At 30.7% G+C, this 23764-nt stretch overlaps 2 protein-coding genes and 3 non-coding genes across 5 annotated transcripts; 2 read left to right on the top strand and 3 right to left on the bottom strand.

Moving 5' to 3' along the window:
• The first annotated feature begins 497 nt into the window (after positions 1-497).
• LOC7492243 (uncharacterized) lies at positions 498-1452 on the top strand. Its single transcript, XM_002309382.4, has one exon. The coding sequence runs from the start codon at positions 605-607 to the stop codon at positions 1301-1303; it is 699 nt and encodes a 232-aa protein (XP_002309418.3). The 5' UTR covers positions 498-604; the 3' UTR covers positions 1304-1452.
• Positions 1453-3762: 2310 nt separating this feature from the next.
• Positions 3763-3885, bottom strand: LOC112328081 (small nucleolar RNA SNORD14). Its single transcript, XR_002982732.1, has one exon. It is a non-coding gene; the product is annotated as a small nucleolar RNA SNORD14 (small nucleolar RNA).
• Positions 3886-3970: 85 nt separating this feature from the next.
• On the bottom strand, positions 3971-4094 carry LOC112328092 (small nucleolar RNA SNORD14). The gene has a single exon (XR_002982743.1). It is a non-coding gene; the product is annotated as a small nucleolar RNA SNORD14 (small nucleolar RNA).
• A 54-nt stretch (positions 4095-4148) lies between these two features.
• LOC112328062 (small nucleolar RNA Z266) lies at positions 4149-4247 on the bottom strand. Its single transcript, XR_002982713.1, has one exon. It is a non-coding gene; the product is annotated as a small nucleolar RNA Z266 (small nucleolar RNA).
• A 15323-nt stretch (positions 4248-19570) lies between these two features.
• LOC7492242 (NAC domain-containing protein 90) lies at positions 19571-21360 on the top strand. The gene is made up of 3 exons (XM_002309381.4): positions 19571-19793; positions 20024-20325; positions 20718-21360. The coding sequence occupies exons 1-3, from the start codon at positions 19634-19636 to the stop codon at positions 21060-21062; spliced, it is 807 nt and encodes a 268-aa protein (XP_002309417.1). The 5' UTR covers positions 19571-19633; the 3' UTR covers positions 21063-21360.
• The last annotated feature ends 2404 nt before the right edge of the window (positions 21361-23764 follow it).

Below are 23764 nucleotides of genomic sequence, written 5' to 3'. Positions count from 1 at the left end.
CCAAGAACAAAAGTGTTTTACTTTTGTAACAAAGAAATTACTATTCAACCGTACTCTCAAATACACGTGTAATTATATCATTAAACACATGTTAGAGAGAAAAATTAAAATTAAAATTAAAATTAAAATTAAAGCCAAATTCTGATTCGAAGTATCCATGCAATGCAATGGCAATTTCCATACAAAGTATGTGGGTAGTGATAGAAATTCAACAGCAAAGCTACAGGAAATGATCGGGTCTTCCTTCACGTGTTACAAGGAAAATGAGCCGTTTTTAAAAAGAGAGAAAATCAGAGCAAAATCAGTACCTAAACTTCTTCGCAAAATCAACGTGGCACGCTCTCAATGAACAGGACAACGGCTTCAAAAATCCACAAAAAGAACCGAACGCATACTAATTAAATAAATCAACGTGCCACGTCATTCTCTCTGTCTCTCTCCTCTTCAACTTCCACTCCTTTACCACTCCTCTCCGCCACAACAGTCCCCCCCTAATAATTCTTACCCCTCCCTTTTACTCTCTTTTTTTTAAAAAAAAATATTTATATGTATAAATTCAGACAGAAACGCACATAAATTCCTGTATCTACCTACTCCACACATCATGAATTCACCATTTATAAAAACAAATCAGATGGACTCTACCTCCCGTTACCGTTTCCTCGGCATCCCCTCCTCTTCCACCTCCTCGTACGTGACCGACGGCAATGGTGACAGTAACGGCAACGCAGATGAGCTCAACGAGGATGATATTTTCTTGACCAACGATTCCACCAATCAAACCCAAAGCAATTCCTCCTCGTCCTCTCCAACAACCGCCAGCAACAACAGCCACCATAATAAATTTAACCGCCACACAGCTTTCCCTCAGAACTCGGGGATTCTCGCTGCGTTACCAGAATACAACCACAACACGGTTCTTTACCGCAAGCCTTCACTCCCACCATCACCTTCTTCATCCTCGTCTAGAGCAATCCCATTAATTCCGAGGTCCCCACACGTGGCGGAATACGCGTCGCAGTCGGTGCCGATAAGAAAAATGAACCAATCGGCCCCGATGAATGTGCCGGTGTTGTCGATGGCGATGGCGAAAGAGAGGAGTAGCAGGTTTGAGGAGGACGATGATGGTGAGTTTGATGGAGATGAAGAGATGCTGCCACCACATGAGATTGTGGCACGAGGATCGACGCAGTCGCCCAAGACAACGTTTTCGGTGCTTGAAGGGGTTGGGAGGACGTTGAAAGGAAGGGATCTGAGACAGGTTAGGAACGCAATTTGGCGTCAGACTGGGTTCCTTGATTGATTTTGATTATTCTTACTACTACTACTAATGTTAAAAGTTTTTTATTTATTTATTTTGGCGCTATGCAATCGTTGTAATAGCCTAATAGGTCTTGAACGTTATTAATTAAAATTGAATCTAGTTCTTAAAAGTAATAGCCTTTCCTTCTATTTATGGTTTGCAATGCTTGTAGCAAAATTGGGATTTTATTGCTTTTTTTGTTTAAGCTAGAATAATTGATTTCCTTTTTGTTTTCCTACAATGGAAATTGATCATGACTTTTTCTTTTTTCAAATAAGTTTGCTTTCGTGGAGGAATTATTATTTGCCTTTCGACTATGGGTAGAAACACTGAATGAGATGAGAGAGCACTCGGCTGGTAGTATTTTCTTATGCTAGTTTGGTTTCTCACTGCTCACCCCGTTCCTGTTTTCCAGTATATATTTGTTGTCAAAATGGTACCGGTAGGATTTTCCTTTTACTTTTTCTTTTTTATGTGCTTACTGCAATGCAAGAGAACATTCTTGGTTTCCATTACTATTTTCCTAGATAGGTATGGTGTGTGGTGTGAAACGTTGGGTGTCTGCAGGGCTTTGGGAGAATACAAACAAGCATGCTGCCATTGCCATTCTTGATTTTATGTCGAGGGAATGGAAGTTGGAGAAACCACTCAAACGAACTGTCTTGGTCCCAAGCTCATCATGAGAAATGATTTGAAGTTTATAGGAGATTGACCGTTGTTGCTGGCTGTTGAAACCCTTCTGTTCCAGCAGGTATTATCATTTATCGAAGTCACTGCCCTTAATTTGTGTCCACACTTGATAACGCAAGGAAAACTATGATAATAGTCAGAAAACAGTTCAAAGGACAAGCAATTTGCTTTGCAATGGTGAAGCGGAGGAATAGTAAGTTATAAGGACAATGAATGATGGTGAATTTGATGGAGATGAATAGAGCTTTCCGCCTCAAGAAATTGTGGCAAGAGGTTTGAAGCAGTTGGCCTTTCGATGCTTGAAGGGGTAGAGAGTCCTTGAGAAGGGAGGGATGTGGGATAGGTTAGGAATGCTGTATGAGATCATAATGGGTTTTGATTGATTTTGGTTATTGTTTTATGTTAATCTAGTTTTGGGTTTTTCTTTTATTCAATGGAAGGTCTGATAGGCTGGCAGATGAATCCCCAACCCAACCCTCACAGGATTTGAACCTGAGATCGATCTCCTAGGGCAAATTGAGTTGATAAGAGTATCGATAGAGAATCATGGCTTGCTGTGCTTGTAACAAACCTGGGATTGTTAGAGAAAATATGATTGATTTTGTTGTTACCATGGGGAAGTGATCTGGTTTCCTTCAGTAGTTGTTTCCAACCGAGTTTCCATTATGGAAGAAAACATCGATTGCCTTTTGATTTATGGATAGAAAGAAAACACTTGAAAGATGAGAGGGATTGCTAGGATTTGCATAAAATTATGGTAACAGATTTTGGAACTGTTTTTTCCATGTATATCATTCTCACGAACTGATTCTATCATCGTGAATTGTGGTTGACCAAATAGCGATCCCGACAGGAGTAATATTCTCATCAAAAGCTCTCTAGTGCTTGCCGTTTTCGCTACAGTCCACCTCTTGCGTGATAAGCATATCGCATCAAACACGCGCCACAGGAGACGAAGAGAGATACAACTGAGAAATGTCGGATTCCCAAGCTACCACTTCAAATCTACTTCTCACACACACTACTTTTAGTCGTCGTTATAGTTTAATATTCATGATGATTTCACAGCACTGGCGCTGTTTATATGCCTTTCTTTTAACTTGAAAGATAGGCTCATCCTATCATCATCAAATATACAACAAAAAAAAACTGATACCAATAACATGTATTCCACACCGATCACACATGGAACCCGGATTCACAAGTGAGATTCGCTAACATACGAGGTACATAAATACATGGGGGTCCCTATCTTAAGCTCTGCCCTCACAAACTTCTTGACAAAGAATACACTGCCATATTTATTGAACCATCATGCCAAGGTCTCGGGATTACAAAGCCCTGTTCAACCACGGCCACAATAGTAGAAAAGACAATTGTAAAATGGAGAATACAATACTTGGCGGACAAGAGGAAACCATCCTTTACAAATATCATAGAGGCTATCATTACAAGTTGAACCTCTTTCATAATAGGTTCCCGGTCACAACACAACCCTAAGTGTACAGAAGATAACAGCTTCAAGCATTCAGGGATAAGAGAAGGACTAGCTCCAAAAGTCAACTCCTTGGATTTATAAATCCCAATCGATGTCAACTCCTTGACCACATGTATGCTTCAAGGAAAAGATAAGCTAGAAATTATCCGACTCCAGCGTATCACCTACATAGGTCAAGATACAACATTACATAGACCAAAATAACATCACCTGCAAATTACAAGTGCCCTTATAAACAAAAACTATGAGTTAAATGCAATAAGTGGATTAGAGTTTCAGACATCCAAGGAAGGATAAAGCAGCATAAGCTCTCAAGCCTGGCAAAGGCGAAAGCTCTTAGGCGGCCACTGCGAATGTTTTGAGAAACAAGCCTTTGGATTTGTCATCATCAACTGAGATTTAAAGAATATAAAAATATTTTGAGAAAATATTTCCTTTAATCATATAACCGATACGGCACAATAATAAGATTGAATTGAGATCTCAGACATCCAAGGAAGGATAAAAGCAGCATGCGCACTCAAGCCTGGCGAAGGCGAAAGCACTTAGGCGGCCACTGCGAATGTTTTGAGAAACAAGCCTTCGAATTTATCATCATCGACCTCCAAAAACTCCAATCGCTAAATTACATATTTGCGACACAAGTAATTTCTAAAACACAAGCAAATCAGACGGTTAAATATGCCTCAAAAAGTCGAGTTCAATATAGATTAAGCTCCATTCACACATCTAATTGATTCATCATCCTTGCCAACTTCATGAATCTTTTAGCCCAATTGAGCTAAACAAAAATCAACCCAACTCAAAAAAGTAACGATGAACAAAAAATAAAGAAGGGTTTAAATGTTTCCCACCTAATAATGAACCATTCACATGAATATCAGAGGATCTGTAGCTCCCATTGATTGAAACAAGCATAGATAAGAAAAAGTGTTAACACTATTGCATACCTAGCAGTTTAAAAAACAGGAAAAGCAAACAGATCCAAAGAAAAAATGCCTCACGAAGAAAATTCAGGTGGGAGTATAAAGAGAAATTCAATAGGAGAACCCTTTTGAAAATCTCCTAAAAGAAAGTTCAATATTGCGCAGCTATGACTCAAAACGCTTCCATTTTATATGGAAGGCGATCTTAAGGGCGGCGCTTATTAGAAGAAAAAAACCCTAAAAAAGTTTGATAGATTATAAGGAGAGGCAAGAGTAAAACCCTATACTGGAGAAACCCTAGAGCTCCCCGTGAGGGTCACAAGAGATGTACATCGCAATTTATAGCCGTCCCTTTGTCTGAGTGGTTTGCGAGCTTTAATCTTTATAGGCCCGAAAAGCCCAAATGGGCCTCTCCACTGACGATCTTAAGTATGAAAAATCAGTCTTGGAGTTTGCATGCTGGTAAGAGTGTTTTAGTTTGAGTTTTAACATGTTTTTTTTATTAAATTTTTTTATTTTTATTTTAAATTAATTTTTTTAGTATATTTAAATTTTTTAATATGCTAATTTCAAAAATAATTTTTAAAAAATAAAAAATATATTATTTTAATATATTTTGAAATAAAAAATAATTTGAAAAACAATATTTATTACACTCTCAAATATTCTTAAGTGACAAGTTAAAAAACTTGCAACTAATAATCTAAGGCGCCATTTGAGAACGCGGTTGAAACCGTGTTTTTTAAAAATTTAAATTTTTTTGTTTAATTTTTTTTTATTATTTTGGAATCGTTTTGATGTGCTGATATTAAAAATAATTTTTGAAAAAAATATATTATTTTAATACATTTATTAGCAAAAAAATATTTTGAAAAGCAACTACCATCACATTCTCAAATACTATATAAAAAGCTATGAAGGGGCATTCATATTTAAAAGATAAAAAATAAAAAATTCAACCTATTATTACTTAAAAATATTTAAATAACATCATTTAAACTTCAATAACTCTATTTTCAACCAAAAACACCCTCTCATCACTTTAAAAACCCAAAATTAAATTGAATCAAAAAACTTTCACTCCGAATAACTTTTTCTTGCATGGTTAAAAATCAAAACCACCTGCATTAAATTTTCAAATTCAATATCAATCAATTAACACCAAGATCGGTTTTTTTTTTTAGTTGGAATGTGGTTGTTCTAAAGCTTTCTCTCTCTTTTTTTAGCAACTTTCTCACTCCATTATCAACTTATAGGGATGGCAAATGTTATGGGAAAAAAAAAAGCTTAGAGTCAAAAAATAAACAACAAAAACTAAAAGGAGCAAATATGAAAATATTGAAAAATGTAGGGACTAAAACATAATTTTTTAAAGGGTAAATTACTCTAAGCATCCTATGGTTTGATCATTTTTTCACTTTGCAATCAAGTTTTTGAATATTATACTTTGCAATCTAAATTTTAAAAGTGAGTAAAACTTTACATCCTCAGGAATTGGCGCCGGATAAAACCAATAAAAAATATATATTTATTTACAAGACTATCATTATATTTGAAATAATGACTAAATAGCTTCTGGACTTAAATATAACAAAAATATCAATAAGTTCCTTTCCCTATTTCACCATAATTTCATTAATAATTCCTTCTTCTTTTCAACACTAAAGGGTTGGTGTGGAGAAATGTGGTGGATCTTGATTGTGGGTGGTTTGAATTTACTGGTTTTCTTGATAATTAGTTATCATTATAATAAAATCTCACTCTTTCTTGCAAATATAAAAGAAATACAAAAATAAAATGAGTTTCATTATTTACTATAATGTTCTATTCATATTGTATGAATACATAAAATGCATAAACATTGATAAAAATTATGAGAAGTCCTTCACAATACACAAAAAAGGTAACATCACCTACAAAACAAGTAAGTATTTTCTTTCTCCACTTTTACTAGTTAAATCTTTCAAATATATACATTTAAAAGATTTAAAAAGGCAAATGACGGTGCATATTTTTTTATATAAAAAAATGGTAACACATTTGTTGCCTTGACAACACCCATGATGTTCGGGTCGCATTACAAATGGCTACAACCTTACCTTTGCAGTGGGCTGTCCAATGCAAATATTATTTTTTTGAGTTTTGAGTAGTAAAAAATCAATGTCGTACACTTTCTACACGTACAAAAGTTTCTATGCTTTACTAAGATATTCTTTTCTTTATAAGTGCATACTTATATACAAGGTTATCACCACATTTTGAACCAATGATTCTAGTGCAACATGCACCATATTCTTATCAAATCAAACACCTCTTTTCTTGACGAGTGATTATTCCTAGCCAATATGTCATTTGATATTCACCAACCATTTCACTAGTAACATAGCTAGACACTACAAACAATGATGAGCAACAGTATTTTCACTAATCAATTTTCATGCAACTTTCTAAAGTGAGTTGATGTGTCTAAGATCTATAAATATATTGGGTCACCAAATAAACAAAAGAGGTCACAACTTTTCTTGACTCAACATTTCACTCTTCAATAATTCATTCTTATGTTTTTTTCTTATTTTCTCCCACACACTTTCTTAGTTAAGCATTGAATAGTTTTTCATTCCATGAGAGACTTAATTTTTTCAAGAATAATCAAGCCCATACACTAAGCCTAATTTAAGCTTACACATCTTAACTCGGGATAGAAACCTACGAAAAGCTTGATTTCTATGTAAAGTTTTTTCACAACTTCATCAATAATAATAAAATGCAATCTTCCCAAAACTTCAAAGTTGTGTGTTCTTAGAATCTAAGAGCATATGCAATATTTAAGAGGTTATGATATTTTTTTTCAACTACTCTATTTTGTTAAGAAGTTTTGGGATGACTATTTTGATGGATAACTCTAAGTCTAGCAAAAAAAACTAATGAGCTGCATGATTGAAAATTGAAAAATTCTAAGCTATTATCACTCATAATTATACATGATTATACATTAAATTGAGTTTGAATCATACATAATGGTTAAAAAAAATAAACTTGAGAAAGTGTTTTGAACCTGTGTTGTATAAGATAAATCCTAGTATTATGAGAGTAATCATACATAATGGTTAAAAAATATTATCCACCTCTAAGAGAAGACGCAAAATAAGGACCCATGCATTAAAATGTAACAATTCAAAGAAATCATTGGGGAAAAAATATCACTTACAGGAAAAGGTAAACATGATTGTTTAGCTAAATGACAAATTCTGTAATAATACTCTTAGGAAAAAGAAATGTTGGGACTTTAAATAGTAATTTGGGATAAAATATTAGGTGAAACATCTTCATGCCAATGCCATAATAGTAAATTGAGATAAAATGTTAGCTAAATAGCAAATTTTGATAACAAAAATTAATAAGTTTATATAGGAGAATGAAATTTAATGGAGGTGGTTTTTTTTTTTATTATTATGCTAAGAAACTTAGATTGGGGTCCATACAGTTTATTTTATATGGTTTGATTTTTTTTTTACACTATTTAGAGAGTGTAGTAAGTTTGGAAATAGAATTATCAAGATTTCTAAGATATTTTTAGGTGAAAGTAAGTTTAAATTTGAATTTTTAGGGTCGAATATGTTTCAATAGACAACATATCATCTATTTACATGAACAACATGTCATTCATTCTATTTAAAAAGATTAGCAGACAACATGACATTTAATCATCATTTAAAAAAAACATGCGCGTGTGTTGTGTGTGTGTGTATTATTCTCATTGGATATTAATGTGAAATGTTTTTAATAAAAAAATATATATTAAATTCATATATGTGTGTGTATTATTCCCATTGGATATTAATGTGAAATGTTTTAATAAAAAAATATATTAAATTCATATATATGTGTGTGTGATTGAGAATTTTTATACAGTTGTTATGAATTAATTATTCTTTAATTTTTCCATACATTCATATAAAAATTATAAAGTCATGATTTTTTTATTTTTTTATTGAATTTTTCTTTTCAAATCATGATAAGTTTTTATTAAAAAAACACTCCTAATAAAAAAACATTTTTTTTAAAATAAAAAAATAAGGAAAAGGAGATTTTAACTAAAGAAGTAATTTTTTTCTTATTAACTGAAATTACCAAAATTCTTGCAAATATTTATTTTAATTACCTTAATATTTCATTGAAAAAACTATGTCATTGACAAAGACATGTTTGGTCAAAACATGAAAAAATGCAAGTGGGATATTTTTATTAAAGAAATACATTTTTCCTCTAAAATTTAAATCCTTCAAACGCTTTTAAATATTTACTTTAATTGTCATTGAATTAAATAAAAATCTGGCTTTGAAAATAATGGGCCTTTACTCTTTCGTATATTTTCATAGTTTGTTGCATCTATGTTATTTTAAAGACAATTTTTTTTAATGATAATGCTGGATAAAAAAAAGTAAAAAAATGCTAAAAAATAAGAAATATATATATTTTTTATTTCCTTGTGAAGAGCAAGATAAAGGTTTTATTTTTGTGGAAGAAAAATGATAAAATATGCCATAATGATTTTTTCACGGGGGACCTTGGCCATAATGCACACAAAATATACATTCACATAAATTTTATTGTATTTGTTTTTGTTATTATTTTTATTTTCTTGAACACGTGCACACTTAAATCAAACCCATCAAATCCATAAATACAGGCAAGGTTATAAGAAACCAGAGCGCATATGGTTGTTTAGGAACGCGATGTAAATCGTATTTATAAAAAATTCAAATTATTTTTATTAAAATTTAATTTTTTTATATGTTTTGGATTATTTTGATGTGCTAATCTTAAAAATAATTTTAAAAAATAAAAAATATATATTTTTAATGTATTTCAGTATTTAAAGCACTTATAAAAAATAACTTAAGCCAGACCTAGCCCTAGCCTACTATCATGAACACAGCCTATGACCTATCCTACACAGCCCAAGTCTCACCATTTCTAAGAAGGCTAAAATAAAAACCGGTGATACCAAGCCCAAATATGGCCCAAACCTTTCTCCAATCCCTTGCATATGTATTCACGAAGCAAACAGAGGCAGAGGGATGGAAGGAAATAATAAGACAGAAAAAATAAATGCATTGTGAAACAAACAGGTTGGATTGTTTTTCCCACATGTTTTCTAGATTTTCTGTACTTTTCTTAGCAAAACAACGTTTTCTAGATTTTCTGTACTTTGCCCATTCATCCCCTGTTCTTCCCCCTTTTATCAAGATGCACCGTTTCTCTTAATGTGAAACGGTGTCGTCTTCATCTTTAATTAGAGTTAGGTTTTCTAATAAAAAATTACACCAACCTCAAACTTATCCTCTTATTTCCTCGCTTCTTGTGCTTCAGTCCTTGTTCTTTAAGTTTTATTTTTATTTTTGGTCAATTTGGCTTCTTTTAATTCAATTATGCCCCTGCCAGAATTAAGATAGGCTCTTGGACTTTTTCATTGAATTTATTTTAGTCCTTGGTTTCTTAATTCTATAATTTTAAGCCAAATACACTCCAAATTTCAATTTTCTTCTTCATTTAAGACCCCGATTGACTTTCTAACTTGGTGATTTGTTTCAAACTCACCCTTCAACTTTCAATTTCTTTCAACTTTAGCCAAATTAAACCAAATTAAGCCATTTTCTTCTATTTCTTCTTCAATTCAACCCTCAATTGAGACCCAAAATTTCTCAAACTCAATCTTTGCATGTGATACTCAATTATTGGTTCGATTTCAACCCTAACTATGTATTTTATTTTTGTATTTTTATACTTTTTATGATTACTTCTAAGCTCATAAAAATGATGGAAATAAAAAATGATTAAAATCAACAAATTTTACTAAAAAGATTTTTTTTTAGATTTTTTTATTTTTTTGAAATCTACAAAAATGAAGGTAAAAAATTGGGTTGTGACACATATTAGCCGAATTTGTTTTCCATTTCATCTTCAATTTTTTTTCCAGTTTCAGCCTTCTATAGCCAAATTAATGACAAATTTATTAAAATTTGTTAATGAAAGAAAAATTCCAACAAAAGAGGACCAAAGTGTAAAACAAAGAAACACTTTTGTTTAGTCCACATACTTTCTTTCTTCTTCTTTTTTATAATAGTTTTAAAATAAGTGTTTAATTTTCTATACTCACCACCTCAATCTATTTTTACATATTTAATTTTAGTAGAAAATTATCTTTCGACTTGAGCTTGAAATTATTGAAAAACAATAAAAACATCAAATTTGGAAACAAAGAAAAAAAACCAAATATATTTAGTTTGAGCATCCATAAAAATAACAAAATAGAGAAAACCATCATAAAAAAATATAGAGAAAGATCCCTAAACATCACTATATATCAATTCAAGAGGAGCAAACGTTTGATGATTTGTAGTGACTAAAGACAAATATAAAACTTTTCCTAAGAGACATACTAAACAATTAAAATTAAAAAAGTTTTAAAGTACAAGACACTTTTTTTATTAAATATTAAAAGACTCAAAATTCATGTACTAGGATTCCCAAATCAACGATGTCAAATATCAACAAAAGCATAAACATATATAAACAAGAAAGCTTGAGGTAAAAACATTGCAGAAAACTTAGAGATAACATGCATACCATTACACTATGGTGAAAAAGAAACACCTTTATGGTTATTAGATTCTTAACATAAAAAAAAATGGATGAAATTAAAAAAAACATATTATTTCCAAAATAAAAATTTTGAACAAATAGTAATGGCTTTTTAATATGAGCATCATGTAATCTATTGGATATAGTAAAAGTGCATTTGGGTCTGTGAATGATGGAATGAGCAATATTTGATATGAAAAATCATTTATCATCGCCAACACACAATTGATTATTGTTAAGTTGAACTCGTCATACTAGTAAGATCAGGTGTCACATAATGATTTGCACTAATATTAGGAAACCAAGTAACATGAGTAGCAACATCAGCTTGCAAATTATAAGTAGTTAACTAAGGATATTACTATGCTGTGTGGCCAAAACCATAACATAACTGACATTTTATAGAACGATTGTTGGACCATTGATTTGAGGATGAATTTAAAGAAGAGAAATAAGTATGTTGCTGTTAGAAATTGTGTCCGAAACTATATCCATTGTTGTCATGAAAAGTGTTGATGTTGTTATTATTTCTCCATTACTATCATGTAATATTTAAACTCTTCTCTTAACCCCCTAAAAACATAAATATTAAAGTCCTTCAAAGAGATCAATCTCCTTATAACAACTGATTCATCAAAGAAAGACTTTGCCTTCTATAAATAAGCAATGATTTTATCATTTCCTTGTTTTATGTCTCTTGAAAGGAAACATGAAGTTGTATAACTCTGGAATTGGATGATGAAGCAAGTGCTTTTTTAAAAGTTTATCTTATGCTATAATATGTTTGGCAATCAATAACAAAGTGCAAGTTAGTAGCATGTGAGGATAAAATAATACTCATAATTAGATAATTTTATTGTTTGATCTTATTGTTTCCACAAATGAAAAGAGAAATTGATCATGAGAGCAACCATATATGTGGAAACTATACAAAAGAAAGGACAAGTAAAGGAATCATCAACAAAGGAATAAACCCCCTAACCTTATGAATAGGCTGCATTTGCATCCTCTAATATAGAAAATTGGTATCAATTAAGTTTAAAGAAATAACTTTCTCAATTAAAAAAAATCATTTATTTTAATTTTTATAGTTTTTAATAAAAGAATTACTACTCCATTAAAATAACAAAAAAAACATTAATAGCTAAAAGGAATTCTGACAAGATAATTTTTTTCTCAAAATTTAAATTTTTATAAATATGCATTGTGAACAAAATAAATATTTAACAACATCATTTGAATTATTTAAAATATAAATTTTTATTATCACGAAGTTCAATAAAAATACATTTTGAAAATCAACCCACAACAACTAACGAATGAGTAGGAGGCTAGTTAATATTAATTGGAGAATTTACAGAAAAGATTACTTCTCATATAATAATTAAGGTTGAATTCCAGTAGCCAAGACAGAAATACAAACTTTAATTATCTAGGTGGATCCTTGCATGTAGAATTGAAAATTATTCAAAAAATTAAACAGTCAGCTTAGATATATTTTTGTATTACGAAAACAAATTCTAAGAGATTTTATTTAACTTTTAGCCAATAAAAAATCGTTCTATATATCTCAGAATTTTGGAATTCAAAATATAATTAATTACATCGTTTTTCTTTCTTTATTTTTGTTTTCGAAGGAGAAAAAAAAAATAGTCACAAAATGGTATTGTTGGACTGACTGGCAGTAAGTCAATATAAGAGAATCAATCACCCACTAACTGGAACTTTACTGCGATCGTGATCGCCGTGTCGCGGCCGACAATGCCATTATGGAAATAGCTGGAGAGCGAAAAGAAAAGACTGCCTGCGCAGCCGAACATAGAGACAAAAATAGTGGAAACGTGTTTCGAATGATGTTTTGACTTTTTTTTAAATTCTTTTTTATTAATTATTAATTTTCTGAATTGTTTTGATGTAATTATATAAAAAATATTTATTTTTTAAAAATAATAATAACAAAATATTATTTTGATATATTTTCAAGCAAAAATCATCATGAAAAGCAACCGTTACAGTATTATTACAATCTATAATGAATTTTATCTTTCTTCTATATTGCATTTCTTTTATTTTTAAATATTTTTTTCATCTTGTATTTTCTTGTGTATTCATAATTCCAAACATTATTTTATAATTTACTAAGGGTTAACTTCGTAAAATTAAACTATAATTATTAAATGGGAAGCAAAAGGATCCAATAAGAAAAAGATGGAAATGAAAAAAAAAAAAAAGATTTGAGGTGGTAAAAAAAGTTTGAAGACCCAATAAAAAAATAAAAGATGCAAATGAAAAAAAAAAAAAAACTTGAGGTGGTTCGTTGGTTATATAAATAGTGTTTTCACCCTGGTTTTTTAATATATAATATAATTATTCATTGTTCTTGATACACACACATGATCTAAGGCCTATGTTTAAGGGTTGATCGAGTAACTTGGAGGTATTTCAAAACAATACTGTTTTATATTTATTTTTAAAATAAAATGATGTTGTTTGGTTAGCAAACTAAAATAACATCATTTTAACTTTGAAGAGTGTAGCTTAGAGCGTGTTTGGTATTGTGATAGCTTTTGTGGTTGTGGTTTGAAAAAAGTTATTTTATAAAAAGTACTTTTAGTTGAGGTTGGTTTGAAAAAATAAGTGTTTGGTTAAAACTGTGGTTGAAATTGAGGTTGAACAAAAAATAGTTTAATGTGTTTGGTTAAGAATGCTTTTGAAATTGAGGTTATAAAATAATTTAAAAATATATATATTAATATTGATGATTTTTAATTTTAATATTGTAGATTTAACTATTGCTATTACATCATGAAATAAATAATACTTTATTTAAAATATTTTTTATTGTTCCATTAAACTACCTACAATTCCATCACGTATGAAATTGAGATTGCAATCAAATTCTGTAAATGCGACGTCGTCAAGCGATCTCTGGCTAATTTATGTAGTCATTGAATAATGTTTAACGCTACTTTTTTTAATAAAACACAATTAAAAATAAATAAATAATATTTTGTTGGATCGGACTCAGTTCAATATATTTTTAGCTTTGAATCGGACCAGTTTCACTATTCATAGAAAAAAATGGATGAACAGTGGAGCCATGACTCCACTGTTCGAAGAAAATATGGATGAACAGTGGAGCATGTCCATTTTCCAATTACAAGAAGCAGACAAGAGCTGCTTCTTGTAACCTGTGGTTGCACCACAGTTAATGATGGGACTCACCATTGAAAAATTGAGGTGGAAATGTTACCAAACAGGAAAAATTGTGGCTGCGGGTGTACCTCACCCGCAGCCACTTAATTAATTAGAACCTAAGTTTGCTCTCTAAAAAGCACAAGTTCCTATTGAAATTCATTTAAAAAGCACCCGTTCTCTAAAATAGCATCATCTAGATCGATGAAGTCTACTCTAAACCTAATTTAAAAGCAAATCTAACTGAAACCAAATTTCAAGAAATCATATGCAATTTAATATAAGGGATTGTTACACTACACTTTTTGCTACGTTTATTGTGGTACTAATTAATTTTGGAAGGCCTCCAGAAATTACTAGTCTAGGCTAGTCAAAGAAAGAATCATTTGCCGAATCTTGCATGTTGATTTATTAATGGTGTTAATATGGTCTTCTATACCCACTGGCTAAGAATGATTCCAATTACGCTGTCAATCGAGGTGGGGGTCAATATATTGATTCATTTTTGTTTTCTACTGACCAAATTAGCCAGGCTAGATCAAATTTGGACGTGTTTTGAAATCATTTAGTCTACGTACGGGTATGTATCTTTCCTCGTAGTTTTTTTTTTTAAAATTGAAATTCCAACATGAATTTAATTCTTCCTTTCTAAACAAATTAAAAGGCAAGAAACAATATTTAATTTCAAGTCTCAAAATTATTTACCAATCTTGGTTAACTCGTTGTCCAATAATGAAAAAGCACACAAAATGTAAGAAGTTGATTTAATTTTTCCAAAGTGTACGTATTGGATACTTCAAGTTCCTGTTGTTTTTTCGTCCAGCCTAGTTCACACTCGGTGGGAACACGAGGTTGCCTTCTGCACGTGGTCTGTCTGTTCTTACACCGCGTGAAAGCTGCTTGACTTCAACAAAAAGCTCCCTTGAAGTGGGGTGGCCTGCCTGCTGTTTCAGTACTTACCCTTGACTTGATTCTTCTCTCTTCTTTCCGCGATCGATGAGATATTCTTCTGTTTGTGTTAGTAGCCATGAATGGATCAAGTTTGGGACCTCCATAATCAAGGACTCTCAGGAAGTCCTCGTCTCTTCGAACCTCCATATAAAACCAAATATCAAGCTGCTTCGAACTTCCCTTGACAAAATTACTAATAATGAAGTTACGTTAACAAATTGGGTATTAGAACTAGATAAAAAAAAAAAAAACCTATTTTTTATTGGTTAGTACTAATATATAGGCTAGCTTGTATAGAAAGTGAATGGTCAAACATAAATATAAATTTAAGAGTGTTTGGATATCTATTAGAAATACATACATAAATCAAGCCGAATATATTTTTGCTGTCTAAAATCAGCTTCAATTATTTTGTTTTTCTTGCCACAAATTTCTCCGGTAGCTTTCCGTTTCTGAAGTGCTTTTTGTCTGACATGTAGACATGATTTGTCCGCGTGGATTTTGTGTTCATCGATTTAGCTCGAATACAAAGCTTTGAATTGTGTCTTCCACGTAGTCGGTCAACTGAAGGGACATAGTCTGAGGATTTGACCCGATCGTTGAAGAAAACAGTATCCCGTGTGGTAAAATACTGTTTTCAATCTCAACCCTTGGTTCCACACCTTCCCGCATGGCAGCAGCTTGACTAAAGCCGATGAAGCCTCTCTTTTTTTCTTTTTTTTTTCCCGAGTTTTGTGACAAGTTATTACGTACTTTGACATCATTCCAAATAGCTACTCTTTGTTTGTTTGCATGAAGATTTCTGTCGTGTTTACCCAACTAAATATTGGGAACATTCCAAGAAATACTCTTCCACTCCACTCCTCTCCTCTGTTTTTATTTTCTTAATTAAGACAAAGCATGCAACCCTATGTCGTCACTTAGTTGGTTAGTGCATGTGTTTCATCTAAGGCCACAGGTTTGATTCGTGTTGGAAACAATATTTTTTGGCTATAGGTAATAAACGACTTGTTATTAATGTATTTTTTTGGGAAAAAAAAAAGGACAGGTGATAAAAAGAAATTGGGACAAGTGCCTCCCTCGAGCCTAACAAGCCATTTCTTTTTCATGGCTTTCTTTTTTATCTTTTATTTTTTTTTAATTTTATCTCATGAAAGTTTTTATTAAATTTTATCGTTTATTTTTGAATTGAATTAATAATAAATCAATTTTTATATTTTTTTACATAATAAAATAAAAAAATTAATTCAATCTAATAGAATTCATAATCTACATCACGGATTTGATGGGTTGACTAGGGTATCTAATATTTTTTTTATTTTTTTCTTTGAATCTGTTCAGTTGATAAGGTTACTATTTAATTTAAAAATTAAAAAAAATCAAGTTGAGAATTTTTAAATTTAAACAATTATATATCGAGTTTAATGATAAAGCTAAAAACACTCCTACACAATATAGGTATTAATTTTTTTCACGTTCCAAAATTTTTTGTTCCTATCAACAGCAAGAGCACGACATTAATAATCTAGTTAATAACCTAAGTGAGATTGCAATGTGCATCGAAAACTTAAACAAGTTCTTAATTGGTTTACACTGTATATTAGTATGTGTATGGTAATCAGTGCATAATATTTTTGTTAAAGTATTTTTTAATTAAAAATATATTAAAAGATTTTTTTCAGATTTAATTTGTATTTTAAATTTCAACACATTAAAACAATTAAAAACACTAAAAGAAAATTATAAAAAAATATGATAAATTATTTAAAAATTTATTTCCGTATTTCTTTCTTTATTTCCTTATTATTTTGGATTTTTTTTTCATTTCCAACTTAGATTGGTTTAGCATCTATTAAACAGTTTATAAGTTATTTTTAAAATTATTTTAAGTATATCGAGTTTCAAAACATATTAAAATAAAGTTTTTTTAATTTTAGTTCATGCAATTTTTTTTTTTGATAGACCAACTTTTTTAGTTGTGTCAGTCAAAGAATTTTAACTAAAAAATCATTTATTTTATGCTTTTCTTTTCATGATATTTCAGTTGATTTTAACTAATTAAATTAAAATTCAGAGCTTTGTTACCAACCAAATTTCCTTTCAAAATAATATTATATTTAATAATTTTTTTTTAAATTAAATTAATGTATTTATTTGGTTAAAAAGAATAATTATTTAGCTTAAAATAAAAGTATTATTTTAACAATAATATTTTATCTTCATTAATAATTTATTATTATTAAATCATAAAATAGTTTTATCCTTGGTGCAAATGGCTTGTCTTTGATAGAAACGGAGAGGAGATGAACGTAATTTCAGTGCTTGATCGAAAACTAATTAATTCAACTATATTATATGGTTGCAAAATATAAAGAAATCATGAAATGACAAAGAAAACAATCCTTTCAAAAGGGTTTTTTTTTTAACAAAATAAAATAATTTAATTATATATTAGAAATATTTTTATTTATTAAATACAATATTGTGACACAGGAAAGCTTCGTAAAAAAACCTAAAATTTAAAGCTAGTTGGTCTCAGGTCATCCAAAATAAAAATTTATAATTTTCGAACGGAGGTACAAATCGGTGTACCAAAACAAAATAAATTAAAATCCATTAAATCAATTGAGGAAAAATAATAAAGAGTTAGTGTAATACCTTCGCAAACCATATATTGTTTTTTTTTATATATAACTCGGGATATCCGGGTCAGCTTACGCGCACCACGACTAATTCTCGGATCCACTGAACATCCTACAAGCTCAATAAACAAAAATAAAACACCACGGATAACATGTATGCACATAAAAAATCAAACCTAGATGTAAAGGCCAGGAATTTCCTGCGAAGACCGCTAGGACACGACATGAATTCAAGGCAAACCATATATTGTTACATTTCAATATAAATGTCTTACAGCCACTCCCCATCACACTGTGTAATAATCTATATAAATTACTTAGCTTGACTTTCGTAATCATACCCAATAACCACTTAGGACCACATGGGATTTTTTCGACCTTGAAGGACAATATCATTTTAAGAACTTGCTTTTTGATGTTTCAGTTCGTTCGTGGATATTAATTTCATTCAACGAGTCCCAGCTGTAATAATAATAATAATAATACTAATAATAATAATAGTCTTGATATTATCACTCGTTGATTAAGCAGCGAATTCAAAGTTTTTAGCCTTTTCTTTCGTGGAAATGAGAGATTCATTAAAGCTCTGAGCAACGCAATTAGGGGTCATTTTCCTGAGTCATTCATACCACGAATTAATATAAATTGTAGTATCGCTTGATCTCATTTAAAAAGAAAACTAAATAATATAAATTGTTATTATAGTGACAGAATTCAGATTTGTAAATAATATAAATTGTTATTATAATATAAACCTAGAAGGGTAAAATTAATATAAACCTAGAAGGGTAAAATTAAAATGTGCGAGCTTAATTGTGTACTTTATGTTTGAGCTTGGTTATGAGCTTTATTATTCTTGAAAAATTTAGTGTTTCATGAAACGAGAGATTCTCCTATACTTAAGTTGGTTTTTCTATACTTAAATTAGTTTGTGTATTAAAAAAATAAAGTGTGAGAAAATATGTGTAGAGAAAATATGACTTACAAGAACAAAAAATAAAAACAAAAACATTTTTAATTAAAAAGATTGAGATAATAATATAAAATAAATATATATCTGAGATAATTTTAAAGTGAATTCATGTACTTTCAAAATGTGAAGTACATGAGAACATATCCTCATTGTTTTTATTTATTTTATCTTAAGAAAAAAATTAAATGCTATTATAATGATAAATCTAATATAAAATTCAAATCCGAAAACATTCTCTTGAATTTATGTATTCAATTTAATATTTATTTTTATATTTATAGATGGTTGAAAATTTGAGAGGCTATGCACGTGTATTAAATTTGTTATATAAATTTGAATTTTCTTATAAAAGAGTTAAGTCACTCTCAACTTTACAAAATGGGTTTTATCCGGGTAAAATTCATTGTTTATTTATTTATCCAAATAATTATTAATTTGAATTCATGAATTGTTGTTACAAAATGGGTTTTATTTTTATGTTCTTGTCAGCACAACATAATAATTTCTCCTGTTACACAAAGGGTTTTATTTTTATACCTAACAATTTCTCAAACATATTAGGTCCATTTCCCATGAATCTCTTGAAAAAACATATGGGTCCGGGGGGCAACAGGGAATGAAAGTTCCATGGAACACAATTGCGTGGAAGATTCCAAGCAACCCCGTGTGCATTTACCCCTTGAGGCCTTTAATCTCTCTCCCAGTCTCTCTCTGTCGTCTTTAATTCTCCTTATATATGGAGTAAGAAAGGTTAATTTTTGGTGATTCCGGCCCAACAGAGAGAGAGAGAGAGAGAGTACTGAGACGGATATGATTCCACCAGGGTTTCGATTTTACCCAACAGAAGAAGAACTGGTCTCATTTTATCTGCATAACAAGCTTGAAGCAAGGAGAGAGGACCTCCTACGGGTTATGGACCGCCTTATACCGGTTCTTGATATATACGAGTTCAATCCATGGGAGCTTCCTCGTAAAAATCTTCTCTTCGTCGAATTAATTATTTAATGCCCTTTTTTACTCACATTATTAGTATTTTTCATCTTTCCTCATCCATTTCTATCTTTCTCTTTATGTTTAATTCCCACGTCGTTAATTTGATAGAATAGTTGTGATTGATGAAGGATATATATATATATATGCGTGCGTGTGTGTGTGTGTGTGTGTGTTTCTCTTTCTCATTCAATTACTTTGATTATTCAGAATTTTCAGGAGATTTGTGCCATGGAGATCCTGAAGAATGGTTTTTCTTCATTCGAAGGCAAGAAAGCGAAGCCCGTGGAGGGAGGCCGAAGCGACTCACAAGTAGTGGCTATTGGAAAGCTACTGGCTCTCCTTCTCCTGTTTACTCTTCCAATAGTAATCGTAGCATTGGCGAGAAAAGAACCATGGTGTTCTACGAGGGAAGGGCTCCAAGAGGACGAAAAACCGAGTGGAAAATGAACGAATTTAAGGCTATGGAAGAAGAAGCAGAAGCATCATATTCAAATGGTGGACATCCAAGGGTGCAAACTATATACTACATACTGTATATTACGATCAATTTAGGTCTTTTCAATATATATGTTAAGGGGCGGTTAATGTCATATAAAACTAATACTGAATCCTCACCGGCCGGTCATCGGTTCGTCATCGATAAACTTCATCTAAAAGAATATAATCATGTTAACCTCTATTATTAACTTATCTTTATGGGCACGGAAAAGTTAAAAAAAATAAATAAATTTTGAGGGGCAAACCTAGTATAGTTAATTTGTAATGTTGTGTGCTATGATCTGCCATAAATTTATGTCCCCTTAATTTCTCACCAGGTACACTGCATATATTAAGATCGTGTTTTTATTACCATAGAATTCTTCCTTCTTAATTTATCTAATGTCTTGAATATATTTTGCAGCTAAGGCAAGAATTCAGTTTGTGTCGGGTTTACAAGAAGTCCAAATTCGTGCGAGCATTTGATAGACGGCCATCAGGAGTGGAGATGGGTACTGAGATGAGAGCTCAAGCAACCCCCGGCAACGAGGTCACATCATCATCATCTCATCAAAACCCTTCAACGGCGGAGACAGTACCATGCTCGCATGCTATTTTATCCTTAGGAGACCATGGCCAGACCTTCCAAACTGGAGAAAGTAGTTACACGGCAAGCATCGATACTGATAATGAACCTATTTGGGACTGGGAGCAATTAGAATGGTGCTACAGTGACAGGGACAATATTGAAAAAGTCCAATCTGCATAGCTAAAGAAAAGGAAGTAGTCTAATTATATATATATGGACATCAAAAACAACTTCACGGACGTTTCATTTTCATATATATGTAATTATTATCTATAATATTAATTACATTTCCACACACACACACACTAATGGAACAACTTCAGAACTAGGGAAGTGTTCTTATCGTTGTATTTTTCTTTCAAATCATAGTATTGTTTAGTGCTCTCTCTGTATATGCGTGGATGTATAAATAGCTTTGTTTAGCATGTGTAACGAGGATTTAGCTATTTCACTCCATAATGATTAATTCGTTACGACATACAGTGTAAGTTTTTATGTCCATGAATGAATATTGCTTGTTATTAAATAAGTTATAAACTCAATTTTAAAAAACTAAGACTAAAAAATGTCTGAGCCAGGAAAAAAGCTCGGCTTCTATGAGTTGAACTATATATTTTAATTAGATTATATTTTTTTCTATACTTATAAGTCGATAAAAAATCTCTTAATAACCTACAATGTTTTCATCTCATTAAAGTTAGTGTAGGAGATATTAATTTATACCTCATTAATATATATGTAAAGTATATTTATTTCTCATTAAATGATGTTAAATGATATCAAGATAAATGATTCATCAGCCCTTCTCTCTCCACAAAAAAATAAAACTTTACAGGTTATATATATATCCCATGAATTCTTTTAAGCTATAGGTTTACAATTTTTATTTTCTATTATATATATATATATATATATTATCTTTCTTTAAATATTCTTCCTCTAAAAAATTACTTACTCAAGCATATAAAAGTTTTAAAATTTACCAAAGATAAATCTTTTACAGTAGTGTTATGAGAAATTACTAAAAAAACAAAAAAAATTACTAAAAATCAAGGGATTTTAATAAGAATTTTTCATCCTGGCAAGCTTGCAAATGAATTAATGATCAGTGGCACTCCAACATAACGCACTTCGTCAGAAAGTTTTTTGATATATGATTTGAGCTTTACTTTTCAAAGCATTCCCCCATGAAATAGCAGACGTTGAAAGGAAAGAGAGCAAACACCGTAAACTAATTCGCCGCCATATGTGATGTAAATATGACGGTGTCCCTCCATACAAGTGAAAGTAAAGAACGTAATGTTACTATTAAGACAACGTTGAAACACGGTTGTATTTATATTTTAAAAAATTAATTTGTTTTTATTAGAAATTATTTTTTTATATGTTTTAAATTGTTTTGATGAGCTGATCTTAAAAATAATTTTTTTAAAATAAAAAAATATCATTTTGATGCATTTCAGCACGAAAAATATTTTGAAAAACAACTAGAACCATACTCTCAAATCCCCTACGTGTATGATCAGTTTATAATTTTATTTTGGATTATTTGCATATTATTCTTGTTTTTTAACAAACGATGAGGATAATACTTTGGTGTAAACATTCTATCTTCTTTTCTTTTTTTGTCGTATATCGGAGGGAGAAACTGGAACTTTAGATTTGTGTGGAAAATTTGCCTTGAAGTCGCTAAGTCATCGTTGTCGTTTAATGACCAAACACTTATTAATCCACCGACTAATAAAATTGAAATCTATGTTTTTCTAATCAAACGAGAACCCCGTTTTCCACTCATCCAATCAACTTTATCTTAATCTCCGTTTTAATTAGTCTTGGCTCTCATTGACAATTTTTTTTTCAACCTTGGAAAATTTAATTAGATCTTTTTATTTAGTTTTTTTTTTTTGATAACCCGGGATGTCCGGACCAGTTTACGCACACCATGACTAATCCATAAGTCCATTGAACACCCTATAAATTCAGTAAACAGGTAAGGCACCGCAGGGATGATAAACTTGCACAGAGAAAATCAAACCCAAGTAAAGAGGAAGGAAACAATGCCCTTCCCCTGCCAGGCTACGAATTCAGGTGCCTTTTTACCTAGCTCTTGCTTTATAGAGAGGATGAGATAGAACGGGGAATGGTTCTGATTTAGTTTAGAAAGATATTTTTACTTCAGTTTACAATGAACATTGATTATTTTTTTTAACTAACTTAAAATCCTAATTTCTCCATTAATCAAAATCACGTAAAAAAAGAATTTGTAACCATAAAAAAAAACATAATTCATTGTTAAGAAAATAAAATAATTAAATCACGATTTATTCAATCATTAAATGATCAATTCTCCAAATCTATTTATAGTAAAATAAATAATTAAATCAATCATATGAGACGTGTGTGTTGGTTAAAATCTAACATAATTGAAATCACAAGACAATATCAGAAATGCACTTCTTTTTTTTATTATCATTCAGTTCTCACCTCTTCATTAGTTTTGGTTAAAATCTAACACATTTTTTATATATTTTATAGTTTTCACATGTAGTGGTGAAATTTAAGTTAATTTAAAACGATGGATCAGATATAAATATAATAATAAAGATTGAAAATTTAAAATATTTAAAGGGATATTTATGAAAAAAATAATAATTTGATTGTATTGGTGTCCCCTCCGTCCATGACAGAAAATTAACTAAAAATCATCTCTAAATAAAATAGAGACAAAAACTCATTTTAGCTACCTAGTTCAAAAGACACCATCACATTTCTGATGACAGTGTTCGCAGCAAAAAGAGCTAAATTCATCATTGCACTGGTAAAAGAAAGTCTTAATAATAAAAAAATAAAAAAAAAGAGCTAAATTCATCATTGCACTGGTA

Source organism: Populus trichocarpa, chromosome 6 (genome assembly GCF_000002775.5).
Source record: "Populus trichocarpa isolate Nisqually-1 chromosome 6, P.trichocarpa_v4.1, whole genome shotgun sequence".
Taxonomy (NCBI): domain Eukaryota; kingdom Viridiplantae; phylum Streptophyta; class Magnoliopsida; order Malpighiales; family Salicaceae; genus Populus; species Populus trichocarpa.
Note: the sequence above shows the minus strand (reverse complement) of the source record. Positions and strands in the feature narration are given on the sequence as shown.

Coding starts and splice junctions, on each gene's coding strand:
- LOC7492243 (XM_002309382.4), top strand. CDS start 605: ATGAATTCACCATTTATAAAAACAAATCAGATGGACTCTACCTCCCGT.
- LOC7492242 (XM_002309381.4), top strand. CDS start 19,634: ATGATTCCACCAGGGTTTCGATTTTACCCAACAGAAGAAGAACTGGTC. Junction 19,794..20,023: donor CAATCCATGGGAGCTTCCTC/GTAAAAATCTTC, acceptor TTGATTATTCAG/AATTTTCAGGAGATTTGTGC. Junction 20,326..20,717: donor CAAATGGTGGACATCCAAGG/GTGCAAACTATA, acceptor TATATTTTGCAG/CTAAGGCAAGAATTCAGTTT.